The 16943-nt window shown below is 40.2% G+C and overlaps 1 protein-coding gene across 1 annotated transcript in view; it reads right to left on the bottom strand.

The window, feature by feature from the left end:
* Positions 1-16943, bottom strand: part of LOC115224489 (EF-hand calcium-binding domain-containing protein 5-like) — a 95327-nt gene that overhangs the window by 57737 nt on the left and 20647 nt on the right. Inside the window, exons 4-6 of the mRNA XM_036513384.1 lie at positions 16368-16493; positions 15283-15435; positions 12264-12363 (exon numbers count right to left, since the gene is read on the bottom strand). Coding sequence (XP_036369277.1) covers positions 12264-12363; positions 15283-15435; positions 16368-16493 — 379 coding nt within the window. The remainder of the gene's footprint in view (positions 1-12263; positions 12364-15282; positions 15436-16367; positions 16494-16943) is intronic.

The raw sequence follows: 16943 nt of genomic DNA, 5'->3' as shown, positions 1-16943 counted from the left end.
TGGTCTCTTTTGCCAAACTGCTAAGTTATGGGGATGTAAACACACCAACACCAGTTGTCAAGTGGGAGTGAAGGATAAATACAGATACAAAGACACACATACACATGCACATATGTGTGTGTGTGTGTGTGTGTGTGTGTGTTTATGTGTGTTTGTTCCCACTACCACTGGCTTTGGTGTGTTCATGTTCCTATAACTTAGTGGTTCAGCTAAAGCTATCAATAGAATCTCTTAAAGAAAAAAGGCTTAAAAAATAAGTAGTGAGGTCGATTCTTGAAGACGGTGCTCTGACATGGCCGCAGTCTAAAGACTGAAACAAGTAAAAGATGAAAGTTAAAGTGAGAGGCAGGTGTTTATTGACCTGGAAAAGACGTTTGATACAGTTCATAGTCTGCAGTCTGGTGTTTGCTAGTGTTTTGGGAAATTGTATTTGTGGCCAATTCCAGTGACATGTGAAGGTACCTGTGCCAGTATCATGTTAAAGGCACCCGTGCTGGTGACACATTAAAGACATTCATGCTGGTGACATGTTAGAGGCACCGGCACTTGTGACACGTTAGAGGCACCTATGTCGGTGACACGTTAGAGGCACCTATGTCAGTGACACATTAAAGGCACTTGTGCCAGTGACATGTTAAAGGCACCTGTGCTGGTGACATATTAAAAGTACCCATACCTGTAACAGATTAAAGGCACTTACGCAAGTGACATGTTAAAGGCACTTGTGCCAGTGACACATTAACGGCAACTGGTATACTCTGTGGAGTGGCTGGTATCAGGAAGGTCATCTAACAGTGGAAACCAAGCAGAAACAGATTGGAGTGCAGCTCTCTGGCTTACCAGTTCCACTCAAACTGCCTGACCCATGCCAACATGAAAAACAGACTCTAAATGATGATGATGATGATGATGATGACGACGATGACACACTTTGCTGTTATTCTCATTGTCATTATTATAGTTGTTGTTGTTGCTGTTGCAGTTGTTTTCCTTTGAAACTGGCAGAGCTGGAAAATCCTTTCCATTAAAAATAATGAAATGGGAGCCATCACCCATCACTATTGGCTTTGATGATGTTGCTTTTGCAAATTAGTATATTACGTCTGTTATTGTTGTTGGTGGTGGTGGTTGTGATGGTAAGTGTGTTTATAGCTTTATTATTGTGTTGTTGTTGTTGGGGGTATGGGGTGGTGATGCTGTCGTTGCAAAATTTCTGTGAAAAATATTCAAAGAAAATCTCTTTTTCTCCTCCTCCTATTTTTTTTTTTGTTTTTTTTTCCCAGCTTATCTTCGCAAGCAACAAACTCTGACAGATTCGCTGTCACATTCCTCGGGGATGTCTCCTAATGTTTTAGTTTTCCTCAAAAAAAAATCAATATCCTTGGCGCACTTCTGTGGGAGATGATTGCTTGCTAAAATGTAAACAATGTGAGAATTTAGGGGGCGTCTTCAGCTATTAGGGAAGGCACTAAGAGTATTATTTTGTAAAGTATTCTTTTCTTGAATGTTATAAAATGTTTCAAACCTTATGAAAAAAAAAAAAATCAAACAAAAATCAAAATTCCAATGGAGGAATTTGGAAAAACAGATACAAGTTAACAGAGTGATGATGTGTATACAAGGACAATGGCAATGATGATGATGATTATTATTATTATTATTATTATTCATTTATGAGGGCACATGGCTTAGTGGTCAGTGTGTTGCATTCAGTCGTGAAATTGTGGTTTCAATTCCTAGACTGGGTGGTGCATTGTGCTCTTAAGCAAAACACTTTATTTCACGTTGCTCTGCAAATCATTTCAACACCTGACATGTGGCATAACAAGCACCTGTTCAGACAATGTTGATTTGATGGAGGCAGGTGAGCTAATGTACAGCACATACATTTGATCGCTATGAACAAAACATTTGTTATTTCTTTACTGCCCAGAAGGGGCCACACACAGAGGGGACAAACAAGGACAGACAAACGGATTAAGTCGATTACATCAACCTCAGTGCGTAACTGGTACTTATTTAATCGACCCCAAAAGGATGAAAGGCAAAGTCGACCTCGGCGGAATTTGAACTCAGAACGTAGCGGCAGACGAAATACTGCTAAGCATTTCGCCCGGCGTGCTAACGTTTCTGCCAGTTCGCCACCTTATGAACGGGCAATATTTTGTGATATTTTTGCAGCTTTAATAACACAGCATATTACTCTACCTCCGGTATTTGAGCACTATTTTTTCCTACATTGTTATTTCTTTATTGCCCACAAGGGGCTAAACATAGAGGGGACAAACAAGGACAGACAAATTGATTAAGTCGATTACATCGACCCCAGTGCATAACTGGTACTTATTTAATCAACCCCAAAAGGATGAAAGGCAAAGTTGACCTCGGCAGAATTTGAACTCAGAACGTAGCAGCAGACGAAATACCTATTTCTTTACTACCCACATGGGGCTAAACACAGAGAGGACAAATGGATTGAGTCGATTATATCGACCCCAGTGCGTAACTGGTACTTATTTAATCTACCCCGAAAGGATGAAAGGCAAAGTCGACCTTGGCAGAATTTGAACTCAGAACATAGTGGCAGACGAAATACCTATTTCTTTATTACCCACTTGGGGCTAAACATAGAGGGGACAAACAAGGACAAACATAGGTATTAAGTCGATTACATCAACCTCAGTGCGGAACTGATAGTTAATTTATCGACCCAGAAGGGATGAAAGCCAAAGTCGACCTCGGCAGAATTTGAACTCGCAACGTAACGGCAGACGAAATACCACTAAGCATTTCGCCCGGCGTGCTAACGTTTCTGCCAGCTCGCCGCCTTCATTAGCAAATCATTTGTGCAGGACATTCAGCAAAAGCTGAATGCTCACATGTTATTTTCAATGGAAAAGTCCATCATTTACCTGTTTATCATTTATTTTCTCTATTTTTTTTCTTTTACTTGTTTCAGTCATTAGATTGTGGCCATGCTTGGGGAATAAATTGACCCTAGAATATGTTTTTTTTAAAGCCTGGTACTTATTCTATTGGTCTCTGTTGCCAAGCCACTGAGTTATAGGGATGTAAACATACCAATACTGGTTGTCAAGCAGTAATGATTGACAAACACAAACACACACACACACGATGGGCTTCTTTCAGTTTCCATCTACAAAATCCACTCACAAGGCTTTGGTCAGTTGGGGGCTGTAGTAGAAGGCACTTGCCCAAGGTGTCACTAAGTGGGATTGAACCCGGAACCATGTGGTTGGGAAGCAGACTTCTTAACTACACAGCCAGGCCTGCGCCAATGTATGTCATTCATTTATCAAACGAGTGACCGATGACTGCACTGGGATTAATCAATTAAAAAAAAAATTGGATATTTATAGATACAGCACATGTCCAAACAAGAAAATAAACAAACAAAACCTTGAATGCTCTGCTGGACACACAACTCACAGAGATCTCTGACCAAACGCTCCAGAGTGCTGGCTAAAACTGGTTAAGGGCAAAGGGGTCGGGGGATGGGGGTGAGATGAAGTTTCTTCTGGTTTTGTTTTTATTTGTTTGTTTGTTTTGAATTAGCTTTTTATCTTTTACTCATTTCAGTCATTAGAATGTGGCCATGCTGGAGCACAACCACCTTGGGGCATTTTAATCAAACGAATCAACCCTCAGTACTTATTTTCTTTTTAAGTCCAATACTTATTCTATCGGCCCCTTTTTTACAGAACCGCTTAGTTATGGGGATGCAAACACACCAACACTGGTTGTGAAGTGGTGGCTGGAGACAAACAAAGACCCACATGCATAAGCACACATAAACACACTTCTTTCAGTTTCTTATTTCTTTACTACCCACAAGGGGCTAAACACAGAGAGGACAAACAAGGACAGACAAACAGATTAAGTCGATTATATCAACCTCAGTGCATAACTGGTACTTATTTAATCGACCCTGAAAGGATGACAGGCAAAGTCGGCCTTGGTGGAATTTGAACTCAGAAAGTAGCGGCAGACAAAATACCTATTTCTTTACTACCCACAAGGGGCTAAACACAGAGGGGACAAACAAGGACAGACAAACAGATTAAGTCGATTATATCAACCCCAGTGCATAACTGGTACTTATTTAATCGACCTCGAAAGGATGAAAGGCAAAGTCGGCCTTGGTGGAATTTGAACTCAGAACGTAGCGGCAGACAAAATACCACTAAGCATTTCACCTGGCGTGCTAACGTTTCAGCCAGCTCGCCGCCTTGGCTTCTTTCAGTTTCTATCTACCAAATCCACTATCTACCAAATGGTTGGTATGAGGCTATAGTAGAAGACACTTGCTCAAGGTGCCACACAGTGGGACTGAACCCGGAACCATGTGGTTGGTAAGCAAACTTCTTACCACACAGACACACCTGCACCTTTAAAAATGTTCGTCCTGCATGGGGGCTCGAACCTAAAACCCTGAGATTAACAGTCTCGTACTCTACTGACAGATCTAGCTGCAATTCTACTTGGTTTTTTTCCCTTCTCTCGTCGCCTTTGTAGTGTCCTATTGCTAATCATTACACCCAGTTCTTTCTCTCCAGCCTGTTGACCTTCCGGAATTCCCTCTCTATCTAGGTTTCTCCTTCTCCCATGGACATACAATCATTCCTTTACAACTTTTGTTTATTATTTTTGAAGTTTGAATAAATTTGACCTCTCTGCAGAAAAAAAACACTTTTAAAAGTTATCCATTTTTATCAAGATTTAATCCAGTTGTTATGATTGTGCAACAACGCCAAGGTTGGGTGCATCCTTGGACTTTGCCACACAGGAAATTTAACGGCAGAAGCAGTAAACTAAAGTGAGAAATACTGCAAGCTGCAACAAGATGCTCAATATTTTGGCAAAGCATCAATAGATACTGCAATGCTGGTGGCAACAGATGCTTCTTCCTCCTCCTCCTCTTCTTCATCTTCCTCAAGGAAAACAGATCATTTCCTTTAGTTTCATCTTTTCTTTTCTTTTCTTTTTTGTTTGTTTATTATTTTTGTAATATTTTTGTATTTTGTGTGGGTGGAGGGTTGTGTTTCTGTTTCGGTTTAGCAGCAAATTCTAGCATCGCATATTGTGCACTTGCAGATGCTATTTGTTGCATTCAGTGAAGACAGACAGACAGACAGACTAGAACTGACTAGAAAGTGAGAAAAGGAGTGGAAGAAAAGAAAGGAGTGGTAGAAAGAAAAGAAGGAGGAGGGAGAGGAAAGAAGAAAGAAAAAGAAAGAAAAAGAAAGAAAAAGAAAGAAAAAGAATGAATCAGCACTAAATAGTAAACTTCAGAGTTGATGAGGGAACCACCACGTGGTTGCCTACTTTGCTAGAAATAGCAGCCAAACCATCTCCCTCAAATCACGCTCTGCAGCTAAGATGCAAAAGGACACATTTGATAATGTAGTCCTAGGAAGACGGAATGGTCACAACTGGAGTGTCTTATAATACAAATATTGATTTGGTTGGTCAGAGCTGATCTGCAGCTGAACAATAAGTCAAAGTTCTTTAGATGGTCACAGACCACCAGCATCTACCATAAACATATAAACATACATTTTATAAGGGAATGAAAGGGGACGCTGTAACATTCATGTATTTCCCAAGATGACCAAAAGTAGTGATTATTATTATTATTATTCTGCTGACATTGACTTTACCTTTCATCCTTTCAAGGGTTGATAAAATAAGTACCAGTTGTGTACTGGGGTCGATGTGATCGACTATCCCCTCGCTCAACTTTCATTCGAACCCACCCTCACACAGGTCCGGTTTCAAGTCATGAAGCAGATGAGCAATAAATCTCCCCAGGTATAGGACACCAGTCAATCACAGGTGTGATATTACTAGAAGAACTTGTTTCTATTCACAATAATGAGGTTAACTAGAGTTTGTGTTTGTGAAATGAGGTGTACTTTAAAAACACATTAAACATCAGCAGAAGATTTGATATCAAGGCCTATGAACTTTGTAAGTCTTGATATCATGTCTTAGTCAGTTGATTTCTTTTCTTTTGTAGTCTGATACTTTACAGTATAATAAGCTCGTTATTATTATTATTGAATGAGAGAGCAGCACACACCATCAAAGAGATGTTGGGGTACAAATATATGAAGCCCAAAATACCCATCATGACTACCCACCTGATAAGGGTACACTAATCACAAGGCGGCGAGCTGGCAGAATCGTTAGCACGCCGGGCAAAATGTGTAGCCGTATTTCGTCTGCCGTTACGTTCTAAGTTCAAATTCCGCCGAGGTCGACTTTGCCTTTCATGCTTTCAGGGTCGATAAATTAAGTACCAGTTACGCACTGGGGGCGATGTAATAGACTTAATCCATTTGTCTGTCCTTGTTTGTCCCCTCTATGTTTAGCCCCTTGTGGGTAGTAAAGAAATAGGTACACTAAGCACATACACCACAACCACATGTGCATGACATGGTGACTTCATATCAAGACAAGTGGTGCATGGCCTTGCAGGTGGGGCCTAGTTCGAATTTTCTTCCACCTGCTCAAAAGGTCCCTAAATAATTACCCCACTGTCACTTTGATGGCATGTGCTGCTCTCTCACTTAATAATTATAATAATCCTTTCTATTATAGGCACAAGGCCTGGAATTTGTGGGAAGGAGGATATTTGATCCCATTGACCCCAGTACTAGACTGGAACTTATTTTATCAACCCCAAAAGGATGAAAAGTAAAGTTGACCTTGGTGGAATTTGAACTCAGAACATGATAGAACCAGAAAAAATGCTGTTACGCATACTGCTAGACTTACAAACATTTCTGCCAGCTTCCCACCTTAATAATAATAATAATAATAATAATAATAATAATAATGATAATAATAATAATAAAGCTCAGAAAATATAAAGACCTGCTCATTGAAATTGAGAAAATGTGGCATCTCAAGGCGGTTACAATACCAGTGATCGTAGGAGCACTAGGAATGATCAAGAAGGGAACTGAAAATTATATGAGAATGATCCCTGGCTTACCATCCCCGCAAGAAGTGCAAAAGATTGTCTTAACTGGTACATCACACGTATTGAGAAGAGCATTGTCGATGTGAGAACTATTACTACCCATGTATTTTAATTTAACTTAAAAAAAAAATGAACAAACTATTGAGTTTAGTTTAATGGCCTACCAATGTATACTATGAGTTTCTTTGCCCTAGGAGTCGGGAAGACACTCGGCAAGAAATGGAAGCAAATTTGAAAGAAGAAAAAAAAAATAATAATAATAATGATAATAATAATAATAATAATAATAATAAAGAAGTTTGCAGTTGTGCCCTCAATGGCTTCATTGATTAAATGATGTTATTGTAAACCATCTAGCAATCTAAAATGTTATCACTCTGACTTTCTGTTACTAAGGTTACAAATTGATGCATGGTTATGAAGTGCAATCAACCATGAAAACACTTCAAACAATACAAACACCTGTAACCTAGCAGGTAACCATAATAAACGAGTGTATACATATCATAAACAAACAACAACGATATTTTGAGAAAAAAAAAGTAAACAAAAAACCAAAAATATTTTTTAAAAAACTTTAAACAAAATCATGTATTAAGTAGAATCATCACAGAACACAATAAAAAGAAGCTGTCAGTCAGTCAGTCAGCCACATCAAGCAACCAGTTTTGGTTCTCGGTCACCGCTAATTCACTTTATACCAGTAATACCATTGGGAAAGGCATGGATGTTACTCAATTTTCGTTTCTTTCTCTTTTAACCCTTTTGTTACCAACCTGGCTGAAACTGGCTCTGGCTCTGAGTACAAATGTCTTGTTTCCATAAGTTTTTAACCCTTTAGCATTTAAACCAGTTATATCCGGCCAAAAGTATTCTGCTTGTTTTATGTTCAAACTGGCCATATCTGGTCTCTCACACCAACCCTACAATGTCGTTTTAAAAATTAACAGCTACCTCATCAAAATCTCATAGCACCAAGATAATGCCTGATTAGTTCAAAGCAATGTGGATAAAAAAGGATTAATTTTGGCAGAATAATGCAAACACTAAAGGGTTCATTAAAATCTTCCACCAAACCTTAGTCACAATTTATGTTCCTAACACTAGCTTAATGATAACCATGTTATTTTACTAAATTCTTAGTTATATTTAAAATTAATTGAAAGAAACGCAGAGCATTTCAAAATAAATACAGTAACGAAAGGGTTAATACCTCTAATACAAAAATGAAAGCTGAAGCCTTCTGAGTGGAATTTGTTAGACTGGAAATATGTGGAAGCCTGTTGAAGCCATAGAAAAAAAAAAAAAGGCAAGGATATGCAAAAGACCCATTCGATCTTAGGGACATGATCACTGAATCTTTATTCTTTGTGTGGGGTGTTTAGAGTAGGTCAACCTGATAAGCCACCCTACTCCAAGAAGCACTTGAGAATGGAGTACAGCTCAACTCAATCCCGCAAAGTAAGGAAACATTCATCAATTTAATGGTATTCCCACTACTGGTAAGAGAGACAGTTCAACACCTGCCTTACAGGTGACATGAACCATGCACCCTTTGGTCAATACTCCAACACGCCAAGTGACTTGGCCAGATAAAGCATTTTGGTATAGAAATGCATTTAATTTTTTATTTTTGTTTTCTATTTCACTCTTATTTCTCTTTTTTTATCATTAATTTTTGTCATAATTTTGATTTTTTTCCAACTCCATATTAGAACATGCAAAAAGTAATCACTATTTCACTGAGTATCATCATCATCATCATATGTTTGCTTTTCCATGCTGGCATGGGTTGGACGGTTTGAGAGGGGCTGGAAAGCAGAAGACTGCACTAGGCCTTACTGTCTATGTTAGCACTGGGGTTAAAGCATGATGCCCTTCCTGATGCCAACCACTTTAACCCTTTAGCATTCAGATTAATTTGTCAAAAGTAACCCTTATTTATTCACATTAAAAAAAGTTTATCTGATATTATTTTGTAGCTTCAAGATAGGAAAGATATAATTGCTTATTTTTAGAATGACATTGCAGGGTAGGTGTGAGATGCTGGTTCTGGCCAGTTTGAGCATAAAATGTGTAAAATATTTGGGCCGGATACAGCCGGTTTAAACACTAGAGGGTTAATAGTAGCCTGGGTGCTTTTTACATGGCACCACCACTGGTGAGGCCTGCTTTGGCAAGGGGTTTACAGCTGGATGCCCTTCCTAATGCCAACCACCTTACAGAGTGGCTTGGGCGCTTTTTATGCGGCACCAGCGAAGTCTGTTTTGGCATGGTTTTTATGGCCGAGTATGTCATAAGTATTTGGCATAAGAGAACCGATTATTTAAGCCTCAAGTGAATGTCAACAGGTGAAAGCAGCAGAGCAACAGAATTATAACCATTGCATACCAAACATTTAAATGCAAAGGCTAATGAGTTCCATGAATAAAATCAGATGTAGCATAAATGCATCTCTCCTCCACCTTCTAATTCAATATAATAATTTCCCATACCAAAGGGGGGACAAAAGCAAGAAAGAGAGAATACAATGTAAGAGGAGGGAATCTCTCAAGCGTTCTTTTTGAAATATTCCAAAGAATGCACAAATTCTAATTCTTTCTCCTTCTTTGCCAAAATACAGAAAGGACAGTATTGAAGAAACACATTAACTCACTCATGCCATATTCTAGGTTTACCTGGAATATTAGACTTGATATTCAGCCAAATTCCAGATACAATGGGAATTGGCAAACCCCATTTTAAAATCTAACCAAAACTAAAAATAGAGTGGCCCAATCAGAATAAAGATGGGCCATCAGTGGCGAATTAGGTTGTTCACAAATGTCTGCTGTTGCACAAAGCTATTTCGGTCGTTGCTTGAGCATTTTTTTCTAATTCTTCAACTGTGAAACTCACCATATCCACATAGGTGCAGGAGTGGCTGTGTGGTAAGTAGCTTGCTAACCAACCACATGGTTCTGGGTTCAGTCCCACTGCGTGGCATCTTGGGCAAGTGTCTTCTGCTATAGCCTCGGGCCGACCAAAGCCTTGTGAGTGGATTTGGTAGACAGAAACTGAAAGAAGCCTGTCGTATATATGTATATATATGTATGTGTGTGTGTATATGTTTGTGTATCTGTGTTTGTCCCTCTAGCATTGCTTGACAACCGATGCTGGTGTGTCTACGTCCCCGTTACTTAGCGGTTCGGCAAAGGAGACCGATAGAATAAGTACTGGGCTTACAAAAGAATAAGTCCCAGGGTCGAGTTGCTCGACTAAAGGCGGTACTCCAGCATGGCCACAGTCAAATGACTGAAACAAGTAAAAGAGTATATCCAAAAAGTTCCAAGCAGAAAAGATATAGGTGTAGATTGTTCATAAGTGTAAGCATGGCAGTGTGGTAAGAAGCTATCTTCCCAACCACATGGTTCTAGGTTCAGTCTCGCTATGAGGCACTTGGGGCAAGAATCTTCTACTATCGCCTTGAGCCAACCAAAAACCCTTGTGAGTAGATTTGGTAGATGGAAGGTGAAAGAAGTCCATTGTGTGTGTGTGTGTGTGGTGTGGATATCATATGTTGATGTATGATCAATAAACAAGATAAAGATTGGCTAGAAAACTGGAAAAAAAACAGTGCTTTTGAATAGAAATATGCAGTTAGCATTTGTTGTGCCTGAGTGGCACAGAGTCTTCCTTCACTGCCAGAAATGCAGTAAACAAGTGATTAGAAACTGTTTCCGCTGTTCCTCGATATCCATCCATCTTCATAGTCCAGCATTTCTGCGGGGCCCATGTAGGAAAGGGGAGGGAGCAACTGAGGGCCAATAACCACCAGCAAATATTCCAGCTAGATCCCTAAAGTAAGACCAGCCAAAGATAGGGGTATAATGCACTCATCTCACTCATGGTCTGCACTAGAATTCTTGTTGGTTGGCCCCTGTTGTAAAATGTCCTACAATTCTTTCCTCGGTCGTTCTTAGCCACAAGTCTGCAGTATCTGAGTTTTTTAATCTCTCAATGCAGAGAAGTGGTTTGGCTTAGAACGGTCCCCTGATCTCTGGGTTATGCATTCTCCAGAAACCCTTCAGGAGAATCAACCCCAAAAGGATGAAAAGGAAAGTTGACTTTGGTAGGAATTGAACTCAGAGAACAGAGAACCAGTTGCTGCTAAATAATCTATCTAATGATCTTACCACTCTGCCAACTGATTGCCTTGTTTAAGCACAACCTGTTGTTGCAATACACAAGTTTGTTTCTACTGTGACGGTACATACAGCTGTGCATGGTGAGCATGCATACGTGCAAGACTAAGCAATTACAAGCCAATAAGGGTGTCTACACTGCTACTTGGCCTACAAGAAATAGCAGCTAAATCTCCTCAAACCACACACTACTGTCTTAAACAAGAAACTATGGGCAAAGACCCCATTCAGTCATGATTGCAGCCTCTGAAGCACAAGTCCAAGCAAGGTTATTTATGGAAGACCAGCAGTTGCCCATGGATACCAACCAGCCTCCCTCTCCACATCATCAATGTTATCCAAGGGAAAGGCAAAGGGGCCGATACAGCTTGGCACCAGTGACATCGCAACTCATTTCTACGGCTGAATGAACTGGAGTAATGTGAAATAAAGTGTCTTGCTCAAGAACACAACACACAACCAGGTCTGGGAATCGAACTCATTGCCTCATGATTGTGAGCCTGATGCTCTAACCACTGAGCCATGCACCTTCACAAACCAGAAATTACTCATTGGATGATTAATGTTTTTTTATGACAATAGTGTGTGACTTGGAAGAAAATGCTGCTCTATCTAGAAAATTAAGCATCCATGTAGAAGCGGGGGCTCTCATGCTGCTCCAATTAATATCTGTATCTTACTCATGTATTTACAATATGTCCGCAAGAAAGACTGTAGCGTTGTGGCTGGTATGCTTTGAGCCATCCGGAGGTCTGCTTGAACAAGAGTGGCTTGAGGCTAGACAAAAACAACATAACAATTAAGCAATTACCTTGATGATTTCTTAATATCTCAGATAAGAAAAAATGGAAACAGGAAGTAAGAGTGAGAGAAAGTTGTGGTGAAAGAGTACAGCAGGGATCACCACCATCCCCTGCCAGAGACTCGTGGAGCTTTAGGTGTTTTCACTCAATAAACACTCACAACGCCCGGTCTGGGAATCGAAACCACGATCTTACGACCGCGAGTCCGCTGCCCTAACCACTGGGCCATTGCGCCTCCCACTCAGATAAGAAATAGAATAAACTCACATATGGTTGGATTGTTTAAATCTTGTCTCATTTTGTCTGGGCACAATAACCAAAATTCTTCCAGGATACTAAGAACTTGAAGCCGATCTAATGAGCCAACCTAAAACAGGATAAAGAACAATGTTTGCAATTTAATGCATATTTTATCTTTTATTTGTTTCAGTCATTATACTGCGGCCATGCTGGGGCACCACCTTGAAGGATTTGGGTCAAACAAAACAACCCTCTTTTACTCTTTTACTTGTTTCAGTCATTTGACTGCGGCCATGCTGGAGCACCGCCTTTAGTCGAGCAAATCGACCCCGGGACTTATTCTTTGTAAGCCCAGTACTTATTCTATCGGTCTCTTTTGCCGAACCGCTAAGTGACGGGGATGTAAACACACCAGCATCGGTTGTCAAGCAATGCTAGGGGGACAAACACAAACACACACACACACATACATATACATATACACGACAGGCTTCTTTCAGTTTCCATCTACCAAATCCACTCGCAAGGTATTGGTCGGCCCGGGGCTATAGCAGAAGACACTTGCTCAAGATAAGACTTTTTTTTTAAGCCTGGTACTTTATGAGGATGTAAACACACTAACACCAGTTGTTAAATGATAGTGGGGGATAAATACACACACATACATATATGTCTACCAGATCCACTGACAAAGCTTTGATCGGCCCGAGGCCATAGTAGAAGACACTTACCCAAAGTGCCACACAAGTTGGGATGCAAACTCCTTCCCACACAGCTATGCCTGCATCTGTATATACACAGAAGTTTTATCATTTCCCTTACTATAATCATATACATTATATAGGGCTCTTCTTTCCTTTTTGTTTTTCTTTTTTTTTTCCCATGAATCAATAATGAAGTCATTATGCGGTCATTTGACTTGCTAGAAATAGCAACCAAATCTCCTCCAGATCCTCACACCCTACTGTCTTAAAAACAGAATATTAGTAGTAATAGTAGACATGTGGCTTAGTGGTTAGGTCCTTCAGCTCATGATCGTAAGGTCAGGAGTTCAATACCTGGTGATGCGTTGTGTATTTGAGCAAGACACTTTATTTCATGTTGCCCCTGTCCACTCAGCTGGCAAAAATGAGTTATACTTGTATTTCAAAGGGGCCAACCTTGTCACACTCTTGTCATGCCGAATCTCCCCGAGAACTGCGTTAAGGGTACACGTGTCTGTGGAGTGCTCAGTCACTTGCACGTTAATTCCACAGGTAGGTTCTTCCACTGATCAGACCAAGTGGAACCCTTATCATCATAACTGATGAGACAGTTACAAAAAATCTTAACTTTTAAAAGAAAAATCTTATCTTAGGTTGGTAGCTGTTTTGAACCCTAGGCAACATCAGGCCAGTTACCCGGTTTCTATGATGTATAAATGACAAAATTACAACATTTCTCTCGGACAAGACACCAGAACATCACAAGGAAACTCGTTTACAGTTGCTTGGACTGGAATAACATGGATTGAATTGTTTGGCCCAAGAACATAATAATACACTACCCAGTCTGGAAATCGAAACCAAGATCTAAAGATCACAAGTGCAACACAAAAATAAGAAAAAAAGGAGTTACATTGATAACATAATCAGAGATGATCTGTAGGAATGAAAAGACATGTGATCATAACTAGAACATAATTGATCATTGATCTGTTCAATCAGGACTGACTTGCTTGGAGCTAATCAATAAAAACAATGTTTATGTTTTAAATACTTTATAACCCATCAAGTCTGAAGGACACTAAAGAAATTTTTTTTTTTTTTGTAACTATGGCTGTGTGGAAAGAAGTTTGCTTTCCAATCATGGATTTGCGTTTAGTTCAACTATGTGGCACCTTGGGGCAAAAGTCTTCCACAATAGCTCTAGGTTGATCAAAAGCCTTGTGAGTGGATCTGGCAGACAGAAACTGAAATATGCCTGTCATATATATATATATATATATATATATATATATATATTATATATAAATACTTTTTCTATTCCTGAGCGTTATACTAATACATCTGTTTGTTTTGTACACCACCTGTCTTCGTCTTTTGTTTTTTTCATAAACTTTCCCCATATATATATATATATATATATTGAGAGAGATTGAGAGGGATGCAGTGAATATATTGTCATCTAAATTATGCAAAAATGAAAATAACACTCACATCTCATTTTAACAGATATATTAACTAAAATTACATAAAAATATCTTGAAATACTAAAAAGTTAATCTATTCAATAAAAATCGCCATTGGCTTCAACTATAGACTCCAGATGACTATGGAATCTCCTGCAACTCTTTTAGACAGTCTTCTTGTTTAGGTTGGTGTATGCTGCCATAATCCTTGCCTTCAGTTCATCTTTGGTGTTACAAGGAGTTTTGTTGGTCTCTCGCTCAACTGCATCCCCCACACATAATAATCAAAAGAGGTGCAGTCTGGAGAGTTAGGTGGCCAGATGTTAGGGGTTATGTGGTTGCAGAAATTATCGAACAGCCATGACTGGGTTCTCCTGCTTGTGTGACATGGTGCAGAGTCCTGTTGTCAGATACAGAGTCTTCCAGCAACCACCCCTCTTGACCAAGTACATGCTGTAAAGTGGTTGGCACTGGGCATCCAGGTGTAGGATCCATTGCCAAAGCAGACAATAGAGCACAATGCAGTCCTTCAACTCATCAAATCCTGTCAAACTGTCCAACTTATGCCAACATGGAACATGGACATTAAATGACGATGATGGTGGTGGTGGTGATGGTGGTGATGATGATGGTGGTGGTGGTGATGGTAGTGGTAGTGGTGATGGTGGTGGTGGTGGTGATGGTAGTGGTGGTGGTGGTGGTGATGATGATGATGGTGATGGTGGTGGTGGTGGTGATGGTGGTGGTGGTGGTGGTGGTAATGGTGGTGGTGATGGTAGTGGGGGTGGTGGTGGTGGTGGTGATGGTGGTGGTGATTGTGGTGGTGGTGGTGGTGATTGTGGTGGTGGTGATGGTGGTGGTGGGGGTGTTACTTACCATGCTGTCATCGCAGATCGTGAATAAATCCAGCAAAACTTTCCTCTCTTGTTCATCATTTATTAAGTCCAGGTTTGCTTCTGCACTCTTGTTCAGGTGTTCCAACAGGGTGTCAAATGTCACCGGGCTATGGTCCAGGTAGTCCAGCAAAAACTGAAAGAACAGAATGGAAAAGAGAATGAATAGTGACCGTAATCGGCCATTCCAAGAGATGCATGATGATGTGCTCAACGCCACACTGGATGCCCTTCCTAATGCCAGGGCATCCAGCCATAGAAACCATGCCAAATCAGACTGGAGTCTGGTGCAGCCCCCACCCCCAGTTTTCCAGGTCTGGTCACACTGTCCAACCCATGCCAGCATGAAAAAGAAGTAATTTCTACTCTTCTCCTCTGGAAGCCATCTGCTCGCAATGCCAGACGGCACACACTCTCCTACTTTGATGTAATCTCCAGGGATACAGGCATCTAGCAACAGGACCTCCGTAATGCCATGATGGACCGTGAAGTCTGGCGTAGCATGGTAAATTCCATTGTCTCGACCACGGTCGAACAATGATGATGATGATGATGATAATGATGATGATGAGAGAGCCATCTACTCGCAATACCAGAGGGTGCACACTCTCCTACCCTGATGTAATCTCCAGGGATACAGGCATCCAGCAACAGGACCTCCGTAATGCCATGATGGACCGTGAAGTCTGGCATAGCATGGTAAATTCCATTGTCTCGACCACAGTCGAACAGTGATGATGATGATGATGATAATGATGATGATGAGAGAGCCATCTACTCGCAATACCAGAGGGTGCACACTCTCCTACCCTGATGTAATCTCCAGGGATACAGGCATCCAGCAACAGGACCTCCGTAATGCCATGATGGACCGTGAAGTCTGGCATAGCATGGTAAATTCCATTGTCTCGACCACAGTCGAACAGTGATGATGATGATGATGATAATGATGATGATGAGAGACAGAGAGACAAGACAGACAGACAGAGAGTTAAGTCAGTCATGAAAAGGGGAAAAAATATCCAGATCAATTTTTTTTTTTCAAATATCAATAAAGTTTAGAAGTACCTCGGAGAAACTCTCTTCATCAAATGTCTTGTCTGCTTCGATTATTTTAAAATCTTTTAACATTGATTCATATTCGTCTATAGGCTCAGATATCATCTCGTCAAGGGTATTTAAAGCTTTCACAACCTTAAACATAAAATTTATACAAACTTGTTTGTTAGATTATGTAACTTTTTGTATATGAAGTAATACAGGTATATAATAATAAGCAGTTACAAATATACAAATATACTCACTTATATCTCTATATCTGACAACAGGACTCTGCACCATATCACACAAGCATGAGAACCCAGTCGTGGCTGTTCGATAATTTCTGCAACCCCATCACCCCTAAAATCTGGCCACCTAACTCTCCAGACTGCACCTCTTTTGATTATCATGTGTGGAATGCAGTTGAGCAAGAGACCAACAAAACTCCTTGTAACACCAAAGATGAACTGAAGGCAAGGATTATGCCAGCATACACCAACCTAAATGACACTTTATGACACAATTGTTGTCCTTGGGTAGAAAGTGCTATTTCCTATTTGCATACTCTTAGAAAGTATTTAAAAAATGGCTAATATTTCCTTC

This window comes from Octopus sinensis, linkage group LG25 (genome assembly GCF_006345805.1).
Source record: "Octopus sinensis linkage group LG25, ASM634580v1, whole genome shotgun sequence".
Taxonomy (NCBI): domain Eukaryota; kingdom Metazoa; phylum Mollusca; class Cephalopoda; order Octopoda; family Octopodidae; genus Octopus; species Octopus sinensis.
This window is presented reverse-complemented; position numbering and strand designations above follow the sequence as displayed.